The following is a 22,292-nucleotide window of genomic DNA, read 5'->3' as shown; positions in this document are numbered from 1 at the left end:
GTAATAAAAATAGGGTAATATGCAATGCGCCCACAACAGAGCTCGCTTTCCTCACCAGTTTATTAAGACGAGAGGCATCCTTCTTCTTGGCGCTGACTCCCCAACACGCTGCCGCATAGAAGAGGGCGCTTGTCACAACAGTCTCATAGAACATTTGTAGGAGCTTTTTGCAGATGTTGAAGGACGCCAGCCTTCTGAGGAAGTACAGTCGGATTTGACCTTTCCTGCATAGATCTTCTGTGTTGGCAGTCCAGTTTATTGTCCAGCTGCATACCCAGGTATTTGTAGGTCTGGACAAATTCTACACATTCTCCTTTGATAGTTACAGGAACCAGGTGAGTTCTAGTTCTCCTGAAGTCCAGCACCATCTCCCTGGTCTTGGTGGTGTTCAGATGCAGGTGGTTAGCGTCGCTCCATTGGACAAAGTCTTGAATTAATTTCCTGTACTCCTCCTCCTGCCCACTTCTGATACATCCCACGATAGCAGTGTCATCAGCAAACTTCTGCTGTACGTGGCAGGACTCAGAGTTGTACTGAAAGTTCGACGTATACAGGGTGAATAGGAACGGAGAGAGCACGGTCCCCTGCGGCAATCCTGTGCTGCTAACCACAGTGTCCGATGTACAGCCCCCCTGTTTCACATACCAGGGTCTGCCTGTCAGGTAGTCCGTAATCCATGCTACAAGGTGTGAGCTTACTCCCATCTCTGTCAGTTTACAACTAAGTAGCAGAGGCTGTATGGTGTTGAAGGCACTGGAGAAGTCCAAAATGTAATCCTCACAGCACCCTTGCCCGTCCAGGTGAGAGAGGGTTCGGTATAGCATGTAGACTATAGCATCCGCCACTCCCACCTTCTCCTGGTAGGCAAATTGCAGAGGGTCGATGGCAAAAAGAATAGTGCACCCTAGCATTAGTGCAATGAAAGTGCAATAATATTTAGCAACAATAAAAGAATCCCCAATATATGTCACAAGGTATAGATTTTCACAGTTTTGTGCAATAAAATTAAGCAGCAAAGACAAAAATCACACAGATTTGTGTGCTTGTTTAGGGTGGTGATGGCCCTGGAAGAAGCTGTCTCTGAGCCTGTTTGTCTTTATTTTAAGGGACCTGTAGCGCCCACCAGACGGCAACAGGTGAAAGAGGTATTGACCGGGGCTGGGAATTCATTTATAATCTCGATGGCTCTGCTGCGGTATCGCAAGCTGGCAATGTCCTCTAGATTGGGCAAAGACCAGCCGACATCTTCTGGGTTGTGTTGATTACGCTGTATGTTTTTCCAGTCCGTTCTTGTGCTCCCAGCATACTACACGGTGATGACGTATGCAAGAATGCTTTCCACTGTGGCTTTGTAGAAGGACATGGGGAAAAAATACTGCTACGTGTAATATGCAACACTAAATCTACTGCATGTAGGGAAAGAACAAATAATTAATCTATCTAGCTATCTACCCTGGTCATATTCCTTGAGAGGGGTAACCGACAGCAAGACAAACACGTACACATAAACAAAGAAAAGAAAAAAGTAGCAAAAAACACACCAAAAGAATGACCATGGTCAACCCAAATGCCCAAACACCCACACAAGTTCAGCACCTCGGCACTAAAGTTGGTCATGCTTTCATCCCTCCAGATGAAATGGGCCACAAGCGGCCATGTCACTCAGGTCAGGGTAACACAACACACTCTTCTGTTCAACAGCAGGGCCCGAAAGCTTTCACTGGTTTACCCCTGCCGCATAATACAGGTGCCCTGCCCATCCCTTAGAACACGTCCAAACATCCCACTATCCTTTCACAACACCTCTCCACTCATTCCATTCACCAGCTCTGGCTTCCACTACATTTAGACCTTTTTCCTGCAGTGCACTCATAACACCATCCATCACTACCTTCCTCTTGGTCTCCTTCCATTTACTTCTGCAAGAACAAAGTAACATGCCGAAAAAAATAGTTTTGTCTTTTACCTGGTACATTTTTTCATCATACAAAAATTCTTTGTTTTTATTTTACATGGTCTATCTTGTTGACAGTAAATAGGTGTTCTGTTGTGTTTTTAAGGTTTATTATCGCTTAATAGGAGGAATTGCAATCATTAATAAGGGGGGAGCATTACATTGAGGTTGCAAAAATAATAGGTACTTGTAAAATCAGAGTTTTGGGTTTTAGCCCCCAAAAATTTACTTTACCTGTAAATTAACATTACTATCTCTTTTTTTCCATGGAGAGCAACATAGTGAATAATGTTTACGAGATTAGACATGGAATTCTAGGAAAAACACATTAGATGATTCAAGGTTATTTTAATATAGTATATTGTCTTGAACAAAATATGCAGTCAGGTATTGATGGACTGGTTTGATCTCACAACACAGAGGAAGTTTAAAAACATTTTATTGCTTGTAAAAATAAAATTAAGAACACAAACACACACAAAAACTACTAAATTAGTTGTGTCTTTGTTAAAACCAGAGATGTAGTCAGGGGTCGGACTTGGATAGACATTGGAGTCCTGGCAACTGCCAGCGGCGAGAACTGGTATGGATCCTCAGGTCCAGCCAGTCTTGTTGAGAGGAGCCCAGAGCTAAACTGAGAGTTAAAAAAAAAGGAAAAAAATTAGGGGTGTCCCGTACAATGGGGGCATTAAACATTTAAATGTAAATAACCTATTGTACGTGCTCTATGCCAGGGGTCTGCAAGGTGTGCCCTGCAAGCACCAGGGTGTCCCCTAAGGACAGCTGAGGTGCCTGCGGACCTGTTTTGAAACCAGCTCACCAAGTCATGTTTATTTGAATAGCCCTTAATCACAAGGAGTCTCAAAGAGATGCGCAGACCACAGATTAGCATTTCACAACATCTGGGCCCGAATGGAGAACGCTCTTGAACCTGCGGTTCTCTTCTTGGATCTTGGGATCATTAGTAGACCAGCATTTTCAGAGCCAAGTCTCCGGACAGGAACATAGGGGGAAATTAGATCATACAGTGCCAGGCTGCCTGGTTTTCAGGGTCAGTGCTGAGTCATTGTGATTTTCAAGTAAAATTATTTTTTAAAATTTATTTAACCCTGTTTTAAATAATTAATCTGGTAGTAAGATAGTTACAACATATTTTTTTTTTAGAAATCACAATAAATAAATTCCAGTTCATGGGGCCTCATAGAAAAAAATCTATTCAAGTATTGATAATTAAGAGTGTAGAATGTTAATCTATTTGTGTAATAAACAAATGTATGGAATCATCTTTTTATTAATTTATTTTACTGAAAATACAACAAACTAAATTCCAATTTAGTAGTATTATAAAGCGAATGAGCAAAAAATGTGCAGTTTACTTTAGCAAGCTATCTGGCTACCTTTTTTAGCTTTGTATCTCGCTATCTTCCTACCCTTTTAGCTATTTAGCTAGCTATCTTGTAAGATTTTTACACTTTTTTACATGCTATCAAACATTTTACTATTTTTTCTAGTTATCAAGCAACATTTTGGGCTTTATTTCCATCTAGCTTTTTTCAAATTTAATTTTCATTTAGCATTCTATCCGGCAATAGAGATGGCTTTTTATAATGTTAGCTAGCTTTCTAGCTTCATTTTAGTTTATTTTTACCCATTTACCTTTCTAGCTAACTATATAGTTATTTAGTTGCCATTTTAGAAATGCATACCAAACTGGTTGCGCTTTGCGCTAATTCGTAACAAAAGGTATGTAACAGTAAAGAGGAGTTTAAAATTATAAAACTAATCAACCTCTTATTTGTGAGCAATAGGTACTAGGCTACAAACAGTGTCAAGTTATTGAAACCTGAATCAAATGCTTGCAATTGTCTACAATGGCCACGGAATAGAATACCTCAATGTAATTTACACAAAATATATAATTTCTAATAATAGTATAAATATATAACAAAGAAAAAGAAAGATTTATTATTAATTTAGTTCAAATATGACCCCAATGGAACAATTTATCGAGACTAAGGTGACACATGATGGCGTCATAGCAATAAGAGTTACCCATGAGCCAAATAAACGCTGACATGTTTGTTGTAGAACTTAAACTGTAAAATAATATTTTTGAATAATATCAAAAACAAAGGTTATGGTATTGGGGTAATCCGACAAAAAACATTGAAATACAAAGATGGGTAATCTTCAAAGAGAAAAAGATACGAGTTTTGAGTTTCTCAGAGCAATTATTAGCCATTATATTAGCTGGCGACTATTATATTGCATACAATCTAAATGAGCAAAGAACACTGGAGTGATGAGTAGATACAGACATATATTTGACCAGAAAACATCTCAAATAATGTACAGTTCGTTAGTTTTGCCTTATTAAAGGAATTGTATCGATATTTGGGGAAATACAGATAAGAAAAATATAGAATCGCTTATTCGATTACAGAAGAAATATATTAGGCTTGTGCATTACGCTGGACATACAAACCATTAAAAAAAAAAAACTGCTTACAAAATTCAACATGTTTGGATTTGAATATATGGTGAAACTTAAAATCCCTATTATTAGTATACAAAGCAAGTAAGAACCAAATACCAACAAATATTCAACAGTGGTCTTTCTACATCATCTCATGGTAATCCAAAACTTCAAGGTCCAATATTCACGCACAACATTGAAAAACCTTTGTGCTACCCGAAAAGCTATTCATTTATGGAAGTATTTAGATCAGTGGTTTCCAAAGTGTGCCACGTATAATAAGCACTAAATCTACTTTAAGTAGCAGGTAAAAAACATCTTTTAAGGGGTTCTGCGACAAGATGTGTAAAGAAGTAATAAATTATTTTTCGGAAGAAAAAAAAAAATCTACTGTCTCACATCCGTCACGCCCTAGCCCTACAGTGCTCGTAGCGAGCGACACACACACAGAGAGTGAGAGTGAGAGAGACACACACACACACAGAGCGAAAGCGAGAGCGCAAGAGAGAGGAAAGAGTGGCAGGAGTGGACTTGACTTTGATTGTAATTAGAACTCTTAGATGTGAAGACATTAATGGAATTGTCTGGAAGCCACTCATTAGAAATGCCCTTTCCAATGTTGTACCATGTTTTGATTTATTGTGAAAAAAATGATATGCTCATACTTATTTTGGACAAATATACTACAGAAGATTAATATATCAAGATTTTTGGGGGTATTATATGTTATACTATAGCGATACTATTAAAAGTTTGAAATGTTACAGGAAAATGGGAAAAGTTTGGTTTTCTTGTTTTGATTTGGAATACAGTGGAACCTTGGTTCTCGACCATAATCCGTTCCAGAACCCTGTTCGAAAACCGATTTGTTCAATCAACAAAATCGTTTTTCCCATTAAAAGTAATGTAAAATCGTTTTAATCCGTTCCATCACCCTGAATGTTTACCATGAACGTAAACATGAAGCTAACCCAGGTTAATCGTACGTTCGCGTAATCTTCCGTACGAAAGATTACGCTAACATGAACGTGTAAAAATTTTTTTAAAAAAAAGGATTATGAATAGGATTTTTTATCTTTGTGGTGGACGGTGGGGAGAGAAAAATCATCAAAAGTTTTTCAACCTCTTCCAAAACTTGCGGCAGTTGCTTGCTTATAGCGCTAACTACCTTAGCCGCATCACTCGATTTCACAGCCTCCTTATTCTTTACTATCGTACTGATAGTAGATTTAGCAATGCTGTATGAACTAGCAAGATCGGAAATTCGTACACCTCTTTCATATTTAGCTATTATGTCTTTCTTAAAGGCAATAGTTGGACCTGCTTGCACAGACTTTCTTCGGAGGCATATTTAGGGGCTAAACACCCGTACGCCGCTCAGCATCGCACCCTAGCGTACCGGCGTTCGAACTCCGATATTTTGACCGAACAGCGAAGCAAGAAATATTCGAAATTTTTGGTCGAACACCGATTTGTCCGAACTGAGAAGCGTTCAAAAACCGAGGTTCCACTGTAGGTCTTCCCTGTTTCTGGCCATACCACCCTGAGAACGCCCGGTCTCGTGAAGCTAAGAAGGGTCGTGGCCTGGTTAGCATTCGGATGGGAGACCGCCTGGGAATACCAGGTGCTGTAAATACATCCTTTGGCACATGTTCGCTGCAACAGCACCGACTGTACCCCTTGAGTCCTTTGAGGCCCGTAGACCTGCATGTTGTGGAGGTTTATCCCCTTTAATTAGGTTTACTCAAAGGACTAGGATTGTTTAAATGTCATTAGTGAGCACAAATCCAAATTGTTTGATGTTGACTTTTTTACTTTGAAATATGAAACACAATAAAATGTCTACGTTACAGTTTATTCCTTGTGTCTGAATAAAAAAATGCATTGATTTCAAGTTATGTTTAGTTAGTGCAAAGCCCGCATACAAATCTTGGTTGTGCATGCATTCAGAAGACTACGGGTATGTGTTGAAGAACTTTCAATGAGTTTTGAGTGGTAAGCAAGTAAATAAAAAGTTCAAACAATTACAGTTTGTGCCACTAAATACGTTTATTCTTTCTCAATACCAGATGGGAGTGTGGCAGCACATCTATGCTGGCTAAAGTTTAAATGCAATGGTCATTTTAATCTAAACTACCGGCATTCACTAATTGGCAAACAGAAAATTGTGCAATTCAAATTGAATTCGTAATAGTTTAATGATAACAAAACAGAGTTCCTATGAATTAATGATTGCTGATTAAAATGCTAAACATTCACTGATGTGCCCACCATTGCAAATATCATGAAGTTAATCCAGCAAAGTCTAAAATAATGTAAGATAATGAATCTTTTATGGATAAAATGGAATGAAATAGTACCAGTGCATAATTTAAATTGTTGGATTGTAAAGGAAGCATTGGTTTGTCTTTTTGAACTGGTCTTAAAACTGGGTGGTAAAAAAGGCAATGTGAATTTCCAAATATGTAAAGCTGTTGCGATGTATTTGTGTAAAGTGTACCTTGGTGCAAGGTAGGTCTCTCCCGGAATAAAGGGGTCCAGTGAGGGAATGTCATTGCTTTGAACAGAATGATTAGACTCAGTCATGAAGTCTCCTTCCATCCCCCTCATGTTTGATATGCTGCTTCCCACTGCTGCACTCAAGCTGTTTCCACTGCTCTTAATGGGACCTGCAAATACATTTATTTTCATTCCAGTAATCTGTGGTATATTCAGGAACAACTTGTTCCTCAACTTCTTGCTCAAGGACACTTTGGTTAATGGTGATTGAATATGCAACTTCTGTGTTGTGAGATGCACAGACCCAGTGTTTCTCATAGGAAGTCTCTGGCAGGGCCACCAGGGTGGTCCCGCCAGGGTCTCATGAACTCGTATTGGTAAAAAAAATAAAAAATAAAAATAATATGTACCGTTAAATCCGGACTATAAGCTGCAATTTTTGTCACACGCTTTTCAACCCTGCAGTATGCAATGATGCGGCAATTTTTTTTTTTCTAACGCCTGCCAGGGGAGCTCACACAGTAAAGTTAAAAGTGAGACACGTGGAATATATGAGTCAAAGAAGACGCAAACTTAATGTAACTTCGGACCGTCATCATAGAAAAGGTGACAATCGAAAAGGGAGGGATAAATACCATATTAGGAATAATAGCATAATGGCAGCACAATGAGCACAGGAACAGGGGCAAGAGAGGAGAGTGTAATTGAAGGACAAAAACACGAGAATTAAAAAAAAATAGTCAAATAAGAAAAATAATCCTACTTTGGACTCATATTAATTATATGAATGGCTCCAAAACATTGTGCATTGTCCATCACTGAAAAGCGAAACCGAACCAATCCCTCAAAGCTTAGGCACTTTGTGTTCCTAAATGCAATTCCCATCACTAATAAGTTACGGGTTACTGTAAAATACCTGTTACCTTATACGTTTTCCCCATATTTTACAATAGATTAATAATTTACAATTGTGTACGCCGTTTAACAATTTTTGTAGAGGAAATATAATAAAATGAAAAACTATATAGTCTGTATTGCTGTGAGTGAATAGGTACTGTTGTAACTTCATAATGGGGAATTGCAATCGTTAAAAAAGGGAGCATTTAGCGGAGGTTGACAAGTATGCAATAACCTACTGTAAACCATGGAAGAAGAACCGGCATCCTGTCATAGCAAAACTCACAAAAGCAGCAGGACTGGTATTTAATAATGTATTAGATTTGATTAAATTTAAATCTCATATCGGCAATTTGGTCTGTTTACTCGCCGATACGATATCTTAAAAAAGTATAGCATCAGCATCGGATCAACTAGAGTTATTTTTAGTCTAATTTGATGGCGAGCAGGGCAGCACGGCGGCGCAGTGGTTAGCGCACGTGCAGCACAGTTCTGAGGTCATTAGATCGAACCTCCTGTGTGGAGTTTGCATGTTCCACCCGTGCTTGCGTGGGTTTCCTCCCACATTCCAAAAACATGCATGTCAGGTGAATTGGCCAGTCTAAATTGTCCCTAGGTGTGAATGAGCGAGCGAATTGTCTGTTCCTGTGTGCCCTGCCACTGGCTGGCAACCAGTTCAGGGTGTCCCCTACTGTAAAGTTGGCCGTTTTGGATGTACATCTCTCAGAATTCAGTCTAATGAAAATAACTTGTTTTTATATTCCTAAATATAAAAACAATCTTTCTCACACACACACACACACACACACACACATAAAGTAACGTTTCAATAATGAGTGTAATTACATCTTTTGTGCGTTTATCAATCTTATATTCTTTTATTGTGAAGTCGTGCTCATGTGTGTCCTGTTTTCACTGACGTATAATAAAACACGCCCACCGTTTGGGCTCTCTCTTTTCAACCAACTTGGAGCCTCGTGAGTACCTTGCAGCTGCTATCACGATGTAGTTTTTAACAATATATGTATTTTATCTGTGTAAATACAGCCACCAAAGAGTCTTAATAATGACTATCTTTGACACCTACCCACTGCCCGAAGATAGCTGGGATGGGCTTCAGCACCTCCGTGACCCTACTGAGGATAAGCGAAGCAGATAATGGATGGATGGATGATGGCGAGCAGATTTTTGGCCATTAAACTCCTGTCTCGTTTACTATGTTTTGTGGGTGTGTGTTGTGTGTTGTCTTTCCTAACTGGTGTCTTAATGACTCAATAGTTTAATAGCGCACATATTTATTATTGATTTAGCTTCTTGATTTCACTGTGAAAATGTGATGCGTTTGAATTTAAAATGTACATGACCTAGGGCATGACCATGACCTCCCTTGCATATCCGCCCACCCGGGTCTCACAAAATTTGATGGGAAACACTGCAGACAATATGTGTTGACTTAAGTCTGATATACAATAATCTGGGCTACACACAAATTTATTTTACATTACAAAACTCACAGCAGAGTATGAAAGGGTTCCAGGCTCTGCTTTGCAGATACGGTCTAACCTGCGGCTGCTGAAGCAGGCATAACACAGCAGAGTCCACCTGGTGAAATACTCTGCGGGAAGACAGGTAAAGTAAAGTAAGTATTTACTGCAAATAAATGTGATGTTCATCATTATTAAACCAGAAACGATTATTAAATGAGTTTTCTAAAAGAGAAGAATAGACATAGCAACTCTATTAAGATCTAGAACAGAGCTGTCCAAACAGTTTCTACTGTATACAGAAAAATTAAACGATAAAATTAAATTTAAATATTCAAATAAGCAACAACAAAAAATATTTGGCCTATAGAAAAAATTCCTTTCAATACTATAAAATCAACGATAACATAAATAACCATATTTAAGTCACAAATGGACTGATCAAGTACTTGGATCAATTGTATCCATTGGGTTGTTGTATACAAAATGACTCAATCTTTTTGGGTGCACTAAACCAAATTGCCTTTGGAGGAGTTGTTTCATATACAGAGGGGTTGTTACAATAAATTTTGTAGTATGTCATATGTGCAAAATACCAAGGAAGTAGAGTCAAATTCAACCAGCTTGGAGATTAAAAAAGAATAAGAAAATTGTGATAAAGTTACTTGAATTATGAAAAACATTATTATGATCAAGTGTCATTTATAGTACTGTATTTTACAGACAATAAGGGTACCCCAAACCCACTAGATTCTCCAATTTGATGTGCCTTACGTTGAACAAAAATTAGAAATGCATGTTGGTCAGGCGCTAATTAACGCTAATCTCTGTTACATGAAAATGGTGGCAACAGGAATCGGACCCAGATAGCAGTGATAAGTGCACCAAATCTTAACCACAAGGCTACTACGGACATATATGACGTATGAAAAGGCAATGGATCTTATCTCATTATCATATTATTTTTGGTCCTTGTACCAGATATAAATGTTAGAGAAATGCGCAAACAGAAAGTGATTTCAAATTGATATAAAGTTGTTGTTTTTTTTAACTTTTTATTTCTCACACACACTTTGACAGAGGGTTGAGTCATCCATCATACAGCAACACGTACAAAAAATACATACAGTTGACATACCCATAGATAACAAAAGAAACAACAAAAATTGTTAATAAAATAAGTATAAAAGGTGAGGTGTTAAGACATCAAGTAAAAAATGTGTGATAAACTTCCATCTTTTCTCAAGTTTATCTACCGTAAATTCCGGACTATAGAGCACACCCGATTATAAGCCGCACCTACCACTTTTTAGGAGATTTGCCACTCTTGCACTTACACAAGCCGCACCCATATGTATGCCAAGTGCGCACACATTAAAACTTGTGACACAATCACAAGTTTGATTCAAGCCAGGCTATACATTCAATGGGGTTTTGGGGTTTTAAAGGGTTATTGATCTATCTTCGTTATTCAGTATCCATTATCCGTTATCGGTCAGTTCATAATACGCTACAAAGCCTAGGAGCCGGGACACTTACTCTCAGCCAAAAGGCCAAGCTAAGGTCCTAGCCCTAAAGCCTTGCTGCGATCATCGCGAATGCACCGTTCCCGGAGGTACTGCAATACCGGGCCGATGCGTGGAGTGGACAGAGCAAGCTCATTTTCCATCTCCGAATTGCAAAAATCAAAGATCAAAAGGCCAAGCTAAGGACCTAGCATCACGATTGTAACTACATAGATAGTGCCCAATTCTAGAGTTACATTTTTATCGACACTTTTAACATGCATGTTAAAGTTACAGGTGAAAATGTAACATTGTGCTGCCAATGGGATGGGGTTTTGGGGTTTTTAAGGGTTATTGATCTATCTTCGTTATTCATTATCCATTATCCGTTATCGGTCAGTTCATAATACGCTACAAAGCCTAGGAGCCGGGACACTTATTCTCAGCCAAAAGGCCAAGCTAAGGTCCTAGCCCTAAAGCCTTGCTGCGATCATTGCGAATGCACCGTTCCCGGAGGTACTGCAATACCGGGCCGATGCGTGGAGTGGACAGAGCAAGCTCATATTCCATCTCCGAAACGCAAAAATCAAAGAGGCCAAGGTAAGGACCTAGCATCAAAAGGCCAAGCAAGGCCAAGAAGGCCAAGCTAAGGACCTAGCGTCAAGGCCAAGCTAAGGACTTGGCATTATACCAGCACATGTTGACACTTTTAAAAGCTCATGGTCTGCAATTGTAACATCATAGATAGTGAATAATGCTGGAATATTTTTGAAAGTAGATAGTACACAATCACAATGGCCTTCATAAATGGAAATGATACCCGTAATTAACGTATGATGCAGACTTGTAAAGTCCGGGTCCTGTTGAAAGTAATCCAAGGAAACAAAATGTATATTTCCAAAGTTAAGGGTGGGAAAAATATATATCCACTATTGTCCGCTGCGACAACAGACAGATCTATTGGTAACTCAGCTTTACCCCATTTCCCATCAGCCCGCGTTTGCTCCGCCCCTTCTTTTTGATTCGTCCGTAGAACACATAACAGAATAAATCTCTAAAATAAATACATATTATACATGGTTACACATATTTACGAAGAAAGACGGTACACCGAGAGAGTTTTCAAAGCTTTAACAATAATAAAATAACTTTCATCCCAAACCGTGCCTTTGAAAGGTACCAACACGCTAGTAGGATCACGCTCGCAATGTATCAAACGTGCCTGTTAAGAAAAACCATCCCGTAATTGTGATAGTATTGCCTTTTACACGCTGGTTAACTACTGTTAAAAGAAAATAACTCTGAAATTGTTTAATTGATGTTGAAAATGTCAGGAAAAAATGTTAAAACGTCATATCCTCACGTCATATTGTCAGATATAAAAAATTGTGAATATGCTTGATGGCTGTTGAGATTGTCGTGTTTGTTTTGCTGCTGTTGGTGTCGGTGGATTTGTTCAGACCGAGGACAATCGACTTTGTCCTGGACGGATCTATTGACACTAACAAAGATGTTATATAATGAAATTGTGAATATGCTTGATTGCTTATAAGATTTTCGAGAAGGGTTGTTCAAACCTCACTTTGTGTTTGCTGTTAAAAACGTCATATTGGAATATAATATTGTGAATGTGCTTAATTGCTGTTGAGATTGTCATGATTGTTTTCTGTTATTAGTGTCAATAAATTTGTTCAAACCCCCAAAAAAAAATTCACGGTGAATCGTCCTCAACTTCTTCCTAATAACTTTCACCATTAAGGGCGTCTTCCCCATTAATGAAACGTACCTCATTCCTAAGACTTAAAAAGTGGTCGGCGGCGCCCTCTCTTGGCTGCGGCTGCATCGGGTCAGATGCAATCGACATTTCGTTCTGTGTACATTGTTACACAGAATGACAATACAAGGAAATTATTATTATTATTATTATTAACTACACAGACATTGTATGCTTAAACCTAGATGTTGAAGTCTTTCTTGGCGCACATATTGACTCCTGGTCTTAATCTTACCTTTTGTACGCCAGACATAACGAAAGTGTGAATATGCTTGATTGCTGTTAAAATTGTCGAGAGGGGTTGTTCAAACCTCACATTGTTTATTTGCTGTTATTAGTGTCAATAAATTTGTTCAAACCACCAGCGCTGCTGGTGGCCGTTAGAAAAATTCCATAAATAGGCCGCTTCACTGAATAAGCCGCAGGGCTGAACATTTGGGAAAAAAGTAGCGGCTTATAGTCAAGTCAAGTCATTTTTATTTGTATAGCCCTTAATCACAAATAGTCTCAAAGGGCTTCACAAGTTATTACATATAAGAAGTTTAGGTTATTCGTAAGCTATAGAGTAGAATTTATAGTCCAGATAGTAAAGTCCAGAATTTACGGTAGTTTCAGTTGAAGTCTTGCAGTGATTTTTTTTTTCCATAATGTACATTTTCTTTAATTTTTCTCTCAATTGTTTCATGTCAAGCTGTGATCATTTTCTTTGCTACCAGAAGCATAACCCTTAGTACATATTTATGTTGACCAGTAGATAATTCTTCTGGCAAAATTCCTCATACATAGGTCACTGGGTCCAACCGCAACTCCCAACCAATAATTTTATCTCTGAATACTTCTCCAGAAATTTAATATTACAGGGCAATTCCAGAAAATATGCGTGAAATCTCTGACGCCAACATAGATTGGGTGTATTTTCATATTTTGAAGTGATAGAGGGTGTATAGAATTCTCACATTTTTACTTTCCATTCAAACTCCCTCCATGTCGGACTGCTGGTTATTTTGTGTCCCTCTTTCAAAGTTTTCTACCATCCGTCGTCTTTTATCACTACATTAGCTTCTTGTTTGCTTCTTGATATAAAGTATTGTTTCAAATTTTTTCAGCTAAAACTAAGCTATGTAAGTGACAAATGTTGTAAAATTTGTGGAGCCATGCATTTATTTATATCTCAAAGGATGACTGAATTACTTCCCACAATGTCTTTCGCTTCATTCAGTTCAGAATCTTGTGCACTTCGTAAATACTTTGCGAATCGAAAATCCAATACTGTGTTTCAGCGTGAACCAACCTTTTCTGTATCACGGACCAGTTTAATGTCTGACAATATCCTCACAGCCCAGCCAAGTAATAACATCAACAACGTGGTATGATAACGAAAAATGGTGTGACAAAGACATAAAACACAATGCCTTTTTTAGGTGTTGTCTATATCTCAAGTAGTCTATTCTAGTACATAGGATCCTGCACTCTCCTCCCCGCTATCCAGGTTCGATTCCTGCTGCATCTCATTTTTGCGATTCTGAACAGCGATGTGTTTTGACTGATCAATCAATGCTGAAATCTGAAACTTTTTTATTTTTAGTGCAACCTTAATCTTAACTGTTATTTTTATTCAATGTGCTTTATAGTCCAGTGTACCTTACTTATGAAAACAAAATCAAAACAAGATTACATTTCGAGGGGGGCCCCATAGTATGAAAAATACCGTACTTGCTGTGGGTTGCAACCCCTGGGCCATACTTTGCTCAATGTCCTTACAATGCATTTATATCAATACAGTGAGACCTCGCTACTTGGCGGTTCGACGTTCGCGGATTCAGAGCTTCGCGGTCTGTAGTGGTAAAAAAAATATATATATATTTTTTTTTTAAAGGGGCGTCGCTACTTTTTGCAGGAATCCCCCTCGGCCGACGACCCTAGCACGGCGCGCCGTTCTCGTTTCCCAGTGTTGTGCCCAAATCCGACTCCCGTACAGAATCCTCGCCCCCTCGCGTGAACACGCATTCTGCTGCGCTTCCGACAAAAGCGATCGTATTCTATATAATACGCTTATTGAAACCATAAAGCGAGCTAATTAAAATAATTGGGCGATCGTAGGCTATATAATGCGTTTATTTCAACAACAAAGCGCGATCGTATTCTACAAAACGCGTTTGTTAACGCGGATGAAAAAGTCACCAACGTCACGTTTCCCGCTCGGGCCGCGATGGCTCTACATAGCGCTACACGGCCCTCGATGGGGGGGAAGGGGTAGGGGGGACCTGTGGGGGTTAGGGGGCGGTAAAGCGGAAGCCGCGTGGACCCAGCAGTGGGAGCCGTGGGCTACCAGTACACTCAGTAGGGCCAGAGTAAGTCGAGAGCCTTCCCGGCTTAGCATGGTGCTCGTGGCGCACGTTAAAGCTCGTGATTGCTAACGGGATCTCAAAGACTATTATGCATTACGGTGGTGAAGCGGAAGCCGCACCAAAACCGCGTGCCGGTATTGTGCCCAAATCCGACTCCCGTACAAAATCCTCCCCGCCTCGCGTGAACGCGCATTCTGCTGCGCTTCCGACAGGCGGTCGCGGTGTCGTGGGTATCGCGCCCATAAGTACCCGCGCCGCCGGTTAGGGGCTCGCTCGCAAATAATAAGGATAAGCGGTGCAGATAATGAGATGAGATTTTTTTTTTTTAATTTCTTTTTGAAGGGGCGTCGCTACTTCGCAGATTTTCACTTTTTGCGGGTGGCTTTGCTCCCCATTAAACGGGTATAAAAAATAATAATTAAAAAAAAAAATTCTCTTTGAAGGGGCGTTGCTACTTCGCAGATTTTCACTTATCGCGGGTAGTTTTGTTCCCCATTAACCGTGATAACCGAGGTCTTACTGTACATACCAAGGCTTGCGAAACTATTTGGCCCCCTTGAACGTTGTGACCTTTTGCCAGATTTTGGACTTCAAACATCAAGAAATAAAACTGTAATTTCTTGAGAAGTATGAACATTGAGTGGGACACAATCATGAAGTGGAAGACACTTTATTGGATATTTTAAACTTTTTTGACAAATAAAAAACAAAAAAGTGGGTGTGCAAAATTATTCAACCCCTTTACTTTCAGTGCACCAAACTCTGTCCAGGAGTTCAGTGAGGATCTCTAAAATATTCATTGTTTATCTAAATGACTAATAATGATAAATGGAATCCACCTGTGTGTAATCAAGTCTCTGTGTAAAAGCACCTGCACTGGGATAGTCTCAGAGGTCTGTTTAAAGCGCAGAGAGCATCATGAAAAACAAAGAACACACCAGGCAGGTCAGGGATACAGTTGTGGAGGAGTTTAAAGCTGGATTTGGATACAAAAAGATTTCCCATGCTTTAAACATCCCAAGGAGCACTGTGCAAGCAAGCAATAATATTGAAATGGAAGGAGTATCAGACCACTGCAAATCTACAAAGATCGGGCCGTCCCCCTAAACTTTCAGCTCATGCAAGGAGGAAACTGATCTGAGATGCAGCCAAGAGGCCCATGATCACTCTGGATGAACTGCAGAGGTCTACAGCTGAGGTGGGAGAATCTGTCCGTAGAACAACAATCAGTCGTATTCTGCACAAAACTGGCCTTTATGGAAGAGTGGCAAGAAGGAAGCCATTTCTGAAAGATATCCATAAAAAGTCTCGTTTAAAGTTTGCCACAAGCCACCTGGGAGATACACCAAACATGTGGAAGAAGGTGCTCTGGTCAGATGAGACCAAAATATAACTTTTTGGCAACAATGCAAGACGTTTTGTTCTGCATTAAAGTAGCACAGCTCATCACTCTCAAAACACTATCCCCACAATCAAACATGATGGTGGCAGCATCATGGTTTGGGCCTGCTTTTTTTCGGCAGGGACAGGGAAGATGATTAAAATTGATGGGAAGATGGATGGTGCCAAATACAGGACCATTCTGGAAGAAAACCAGCAAAAGACCTGAGACTGGGACGGGGATTTGTCTTCCAACAAGACAATGATCCAAAACATAAAGCAAAAGCTACAATGGAATGGTTCACCAAAAACATATCAAGGTGTTAGAATGGCCAAGTCAAAGTCCAGACCTCAATCCAATTGAGAATCTGTGGAAAGAACTGAAAACTGCTGTTCACAAACGCTTTCCATCCAACCTCACTGAGCTCAAGCTGTTCTGCAAGGAGGAAGGGGCAAAAACATCAGTTTTCAGATGTGCAAAACTGATAGAGACATACCCCAAGCGACTTGCAGCTGTAATCGCAGCAAAAGGTGGCGCTACAAAGTATTAACTCAATGGGGCTGAATAATTTTGCACACCCACTTTTTTTTGTTATTATTTTTTTTTTTTGTTAAAACAAGTTTAAAATATCCAATAAATTGATTGTGTCCCACTTATTGTTGATTCTTCAAAAGAAATTGCAGTTTTATATCTTTATGTTTGAAGACTGAAATGTGGCAAAGGGTCATAAAGTTCAAGGGGGGCAAATAGTTTCGCAAGCCACTGTTCGTCTGGCACACCACAAAGCTGAAACGTAAAATTTCCCCAGGGTATGGTCTTACCTAAGATTGAGCAGTCGCTCAAGGATTTCCTCTTGTAGACCGTATCTTTCAGAGCAGAGAAGTACTCGAATGGAATCAAAGTCCTGCTTCAGTTGGAGAGCTCCCTGCACACTGAGAAAGAAGCAGAGGATGTGATGGACAAATTCTATCCCTATAATTAACTTACAATGTTACATTTGTCAGGTGAATGTACCTAAATTTTATGCGTCGTCTCAGGATGTGTTCCATCCATGCCTCCATGAAAGCAGTCATGGATAATGTAAGAGCCTGGATGCAGACATCATCAGACAGTAATGCTGCACCGTCTAAAACCCGACCAATCACATTCTGGGCCGCATGTGATGCATACTCACAGGGACTGATAGGATTGCCTGTTTACCCAGAAATAAGGCATCACTGTAAACACTTTGCAAAACACACATTAATGTCTGGTTTTACAAACTTGTGTTCTGTAAAATCCTTTGCATGCAAAAGTTTTATCTTTTAACATTTTAGTCTGTGTTCTAGAGAAGTGAAACGTGAAAATTTGCCAATTAGAAACCTTCAACCATTTATTTTTTTGATACTCATGAACAAACCAAGATTACAACAGGGTCAAGTTTTTGTTTGACGAATAAAAGTACTGTACTTTTTAAAGTCATTATTTAATTTATTTTATTTTTACAAAAAACGTCTATACTGGCAAATTATGATTTTAAAAATAATTTTATGAATTAGGGACCCAAACCACTTCCCTTTACATGATACTCTGCCGTCATCATGTGGACGTTATGGAAAATTGCATTTACTTTTCAGTTCATCATGATGGTGATAGAAAGCATCTTCTTCTAGCAGATGAGAATGCAGAACACAATGCACAGCAACCATCTATACAGTGACAGATCGAGAAAAAAAAACCCGTCTGCCTCGCACATTTCCGACAAATTGACAAAAAGCCGTCAAAAGCAGTTGTCATTAGATCAGTTTTTCAAGAAATGAGAGCCAAAATAATTGCTAAGGATCAGTAAACAAATGATCCAGTTAAAAGGTAAATTCATATTTTTATTGTTTGTTTTTTACGTTATGTGCCTCTCGTTTTATATGTATTGGCGGTAGCCTAATTTCAATGTTTTTGTTTAATGTTCTGAAGCTTTTTTAGGTTTTATAAAAATATGTATAGTTTTGTATGGCTTGGAACAGACTAGCGCATTTACTGCCAAAAGGCGCCTCTAATTACAAGTGTTTCATGCTACAAAGCTACTCTCGACCAAATTAAATTCTTCAGTAGTTATTTACCAAAAATGTTAGTAATTTGTCATCAATACTTAATATAACACAACTCTACTCAGTTTTGCCTGGCTTTTCTGTGTGCTTGAACATGCCCACATGACTGTTTTTGGTGTGTAGTAGAGGACACCATGCAATAATGGTGTTTTTGGTGTGAAGTAGAGGACACCATGAGTTAAAGGGTGAAGTGCTCGCCTAAAGAGTGTTTTACAGGGTGAAAAAAGGTTGAAATGTTTTCGCACAGGTTGTATGTTAACTTGCGCTCTATCGTTAGGTGCAATGGCACAAGCAACAGAGACTGTGCCTTTAAGTACGGTGCGCCTTATGGTTGAGAAAAAACTTTTAGTAGAGATTTGTTTCTTTCAAAAGAAGATTGCTGTATGATTTGTATTCATATTGAGGTATGGTATTGCACCTGGCCTAAGATTGAGTTTCCAGTGTCCGGCAGAGGGCATGGTCTGTTCAAAGAGATCAGCTGATATCTGCTTGCAAGCATCTGAAAAGATCTTTAGCACCTGAGAGGAAAAACCCTGACCAATAAAAAGGAAACAAATACAAGAAAACACAACATAATCATTAATACAGCACTTACAATATGTGGGTTGCATTTCACCACATTAAGAATCAAAATAAATAGAAACCGATAGATGAAAATCTTTCAAGTTGAAACCTGGATTTATTTTACAATTATCAAACAATGAAGTAGTCTGCACTACATTGAAACCAAAAAAGAAAACAATTATGATTGGCCCAAACTTGTGCTTAACAAGTAAAAGTACCAGGGGTACACATCCTTTCATTTTCTTTGCAGCTCAAGGTCACCATGTTGTTTTTTTTAAACTTGAGAAGATCAGGTACACGTTGAGAGGTTCCACCAGGCAATTCTTTCAAAATGGCTTCCCTAATTTCTTATTTCAAAAGCCTAAAACAGTTGCCTTCCTAAATGTGTGCCTGATGCTCTGGCTTTAATTTTATTTTTTGTTGTGTCTGTATGTATTTAAGTACACACGCACTCAGCGAACCACGTGAAGTCCAGCCGATGCGGGGAGGGTTGGGTTTTCTAGTCTGTGTTTGCATCTCTATCTATGCAGTCATGTGACAATCCTCTACCTAGCTACTTGTGAAGAACAACCTTTTTTATGTATGCACCTGTTGTAAGATCAATCAAAAATCCAATGTATGTTCCATTATAATTGAAAATCCTATTATAATTAAAAAAAAGAAGGAAAATAAAGAAATGTACTGTAGCCAACCAGAATCATGAATACAATTCAAATCCAAGTCATTAAATCAGTGAGACTGAGAAAAGTGAACAGTGTTGTAGCAAGGGATTACTATAATTTGATTTTACAGCATCATTTCTATTCCAAAAACACACTATTGATGATGGATATAAAATATTATCGTGGACAACATCTTTGGTTAGATTTACTCTTTTGAAGAACCACAGAAAAGCAATCAAACCGACTCAACATTTGCAGTATATCTCCTGTCTGTAAAAAATCTTTTAGTTTGCAAAGATTAGAGAGTGTCACCTGCAGCGCGGAGGAAGCTGCATAGACTTTTTCGAACTGCTGCTTCAGTAAAAGTTGATTTTGGACATCAAGAGTGGAAACACAGTTACCGTCTGAGTTGAACATCAAAGATTTAGTCTGCAACACCATTTGGTCCAATAATTCACTCAGCACCTGTAGAGGAAAAAAATGCTTTCTTCAGCCTACATTCACATGACTCTACCAAACTGTGCCTAGGCACAGTTGCTTCAAAACAGAGGTCTTGAGCTCAAGCGGAAGTCCAACTTGAATTGCAATCCAGATCGGGCCTGAAATAGTAATTGTTGCGTTCTGGTCGCGATAGGCTTCTCTCTCACTGACTTTTAACAATAAATGAATGTATGTGTATTAAATGTACAGTGGGACCTCGCTACTTCGCGCTTCGACGTTCGCGGGTTCAGAGCTTCGCGGGCCTAAAAAATAATAAAATAAAATTTATACATATATATATATATATATATATATATATATATTTTTTTTTTTTTTTAAGCATTTTTGAAGGGGCGTCGCTACTTTGTGGTTCCACATTCGCGGGTTCAGAGCTTCGTAGGTCTAAAAAAAAAAAAAAAAAAAAATAGAATAAAATAAACATTTTCACTTTTTGCGTGGTTTTGGTCCCCATTAACCGGGTCTAAAAAAAAAAAAAAAAAAAAAAAAAAAAAAAAATTTTTTCTTTTACTTCGCGGATTTTCACTTATCGCAGGTGGTTTTGGTCCCCATTAACCGCGATAACCAAAACATTGAGCAAATAATGAATTGGAAAAAAAAAGCGCAAAAAATTTCAAATAACTAAAAAGAAATTCCAACGGATGATTCGTGCACCAACAATCAACGTTTCGGACAGCTAAGATTCACCCCGATTGGCTAACACCCTGACTTGAGATCTCCGATTCAGATTGGCCAATTCACAGCATAGCATCTTTCATACTGTACTGTGACTGTACACCTGGCTTTGCGTTCCTTTCTGTATCTCAGTGTAAAGTTTGTGTTCTTCATGCCGCCTAAACAATCTGTCATTTGGTGCATCTACCAACCTAAAGTAAATGCAGAAAATGTCAACAATGAATGAAAAGGTTGTTGAACTTAACGATTTTACTGTCCGATTTATAGAAAAGGAGACAAACATCTGCAAAACAGCATCGATGTCACTCTCGATTGATGCCAAAGGGGTCGTTACCAAGCAAAAATATAAACTTCAAAATGGAAAATGTGTCTGGATCCAAGATTGTTGCGGAAAAAAAAAATACTATCCTGGATACAAACATGATCAAAGGTAAGGCCAAAGCTCCATCCGGCGTTATGGTGCCTGACAAAGAAAACAGTTGATTTTTTTATTAAGGTGGGCCACATAGCCCCCTGAAAAAAAAACACAAAATCATTGACTACTGTAATTGAAAATATGCACTTGTGTATCTTAAATTTGTAACTTTTTTTATTCCCCCCACCCTCTGTTTCTCTCGAAATTATTTTCTTCTGAAGGAAGGCCAAAAAAAAAAAAAACAAAAAAAAAAAGAGGAAAAAAAACTCCATGATTTGCTACCTTACCGTGGTGGAGGAGTTTGTGTGTCCCAATGATCCTAGGAGCTATGTTGCCGGGGGCTTTAAACCCCTGGTAGGGTCACCCATGGCAAACAGGTTCTAGGTGAGTGGCCAGACAAAACGCAGATCAGAAGACTTCTTATGAAGATAAAACACGTTGGTCAAAAATCTCCCTAGCCCGGACGCGGGTTACCGGGGCCCCTTTCTGGAGCCAAGCCTGGAGGTGGGGTCCGCTGGCAAGCGCCTAGTGGTTGGGCCTTTGCTCACGGCCACCGGCCAAGCACAGCCCGAAGGGACGACGTGGGACCCTCTTCCTATGGGCTCACCACCTGTAGGAGGGGCCAAACGGGTCGGGTGCGAGGAGAGCTGGGTAGCGGCCAAGGGAGAGGTCCTTGGTGCGACGATTCCCGGCTACAGAAACTGGCTTTTGGGACATGGAATGTTACCTCTCTGGCAGGGATAGGAGCCCGAGTGGGTGTGTGAGGTTAAGAAGTTCCGACTAGATGTAGTCGGACTCACCTTCACGCACGGCTTGGGCTCTGTTACCAGTCCTCTCGAGAGGGATTGGACTCTCTTCCACTCTGGAGTTGCCCGTGGTGAGAAGCGCAGAGCCAGTGTGGGCATATTAGTTGCCCCACAGCTCGGCGCCAGTATGTGGGGTTCACCCTGGCAGACGAGAGGGCAGCCTCCCTCCGCCTTCGGGTGGGGGGACGGGTTCCGACTGTTGGTTGTGCTTATGCACCGAATAGCAGTTCAGAGTACCCACCCTTCTTGGAGTCCTTGGAGGGTGTGCTT

General features: G+C 39.5%; 1 protein-coding gene and 2 pseudogenes across 10 annotated transcripts in view; all 3 read right to left on the bottom strand.

Moving 5' to 3' along the window:
* Nucleotides 1–2,376: 2,376 nt before the first annotated feature.
* The window catches only part of ccdc142 (coiled-coil domain containing 142), a 56,445-nt gene continuing 36,529 nt past the window's right edge, over nucleotides 2,377–22,292 (bottom strand). For 6 of the 10 annotated variants that reach the window (XM_088344122.1, XM_088344123.1, XM_088344126.1 and 3 more), the window contains 7 exons: nucleotides 19,941–20,093; nucleotides 18,821–18,935; nucleotides 17,333–17,510; nucleotides 17,140–17,250; nucleotides 9,341–9,441; nucleotides 6,931–7,099; nucleotides 2,377–2,588 (listed from right to left, as the gene is read on the bottom strand). In XM_088344122.1, coding sequence (XP_088200248.1) covers nucleotides 2,480–2,588; nucleotides 6,931–7,099; nucleotides 9,341–9,441; nucleotides 17,140–17,250; nucleotides 17,333–17,510; nucleotides 18,821–18,935; nucleotides 19,941–20,093 — 936 coding nt within the window. In that variant the 3' untranslated portion in view covers nucleotides 2,377–2,479. Of the gene's footprint in view, nucleotides 2,589–6,930; nucleotides 7,100–9,340; nucleotides 9,442–12,601; nucleotides 12,686–15,654; nucleotides 16,223–17,139; nucleotides 17,251–17,332; nucleotides 17,511–18,820; nucleotides 18,936–19,940; nucleotides 20,094–22,292 lie in introns of those variants that run through there. The other 4 variants (XR_015851343.1, XR_015851344.1, XM_088344129.1 and 1 more) reach the window with 4 other exon arrangements.
* Nucleotides 10,904–11,019, bottom strand: LOC148359081 (U2 spliceosomal RNA; annotated as a pseudogene).
* LOC148359080 (U2 spliceosomal RNA) lies at nucleotides 11,310–11,469 on the bottom strand (annotated as a pseudogene).

Source organism: Urocampus carinirostris, chromosome 9 (assembly GCF_059441175.1).
Source record: "Urocampus carinirostris isolate Australia breed hairy pipefish chromosome 9, RoL_Ucar_1.0, whole genome shotgun sequence".
NCBI classification, from domain to species: domain Eukaryota; kingdom Metazoa; phylum Chordata; class Actinopteri; order Syngnathiformes; family Syngnathidae; genus Urocampus; species Urocampus carinirostris.
This window is presented reverse-complemented; position numbering and strand designations above follow the sequence as displayed.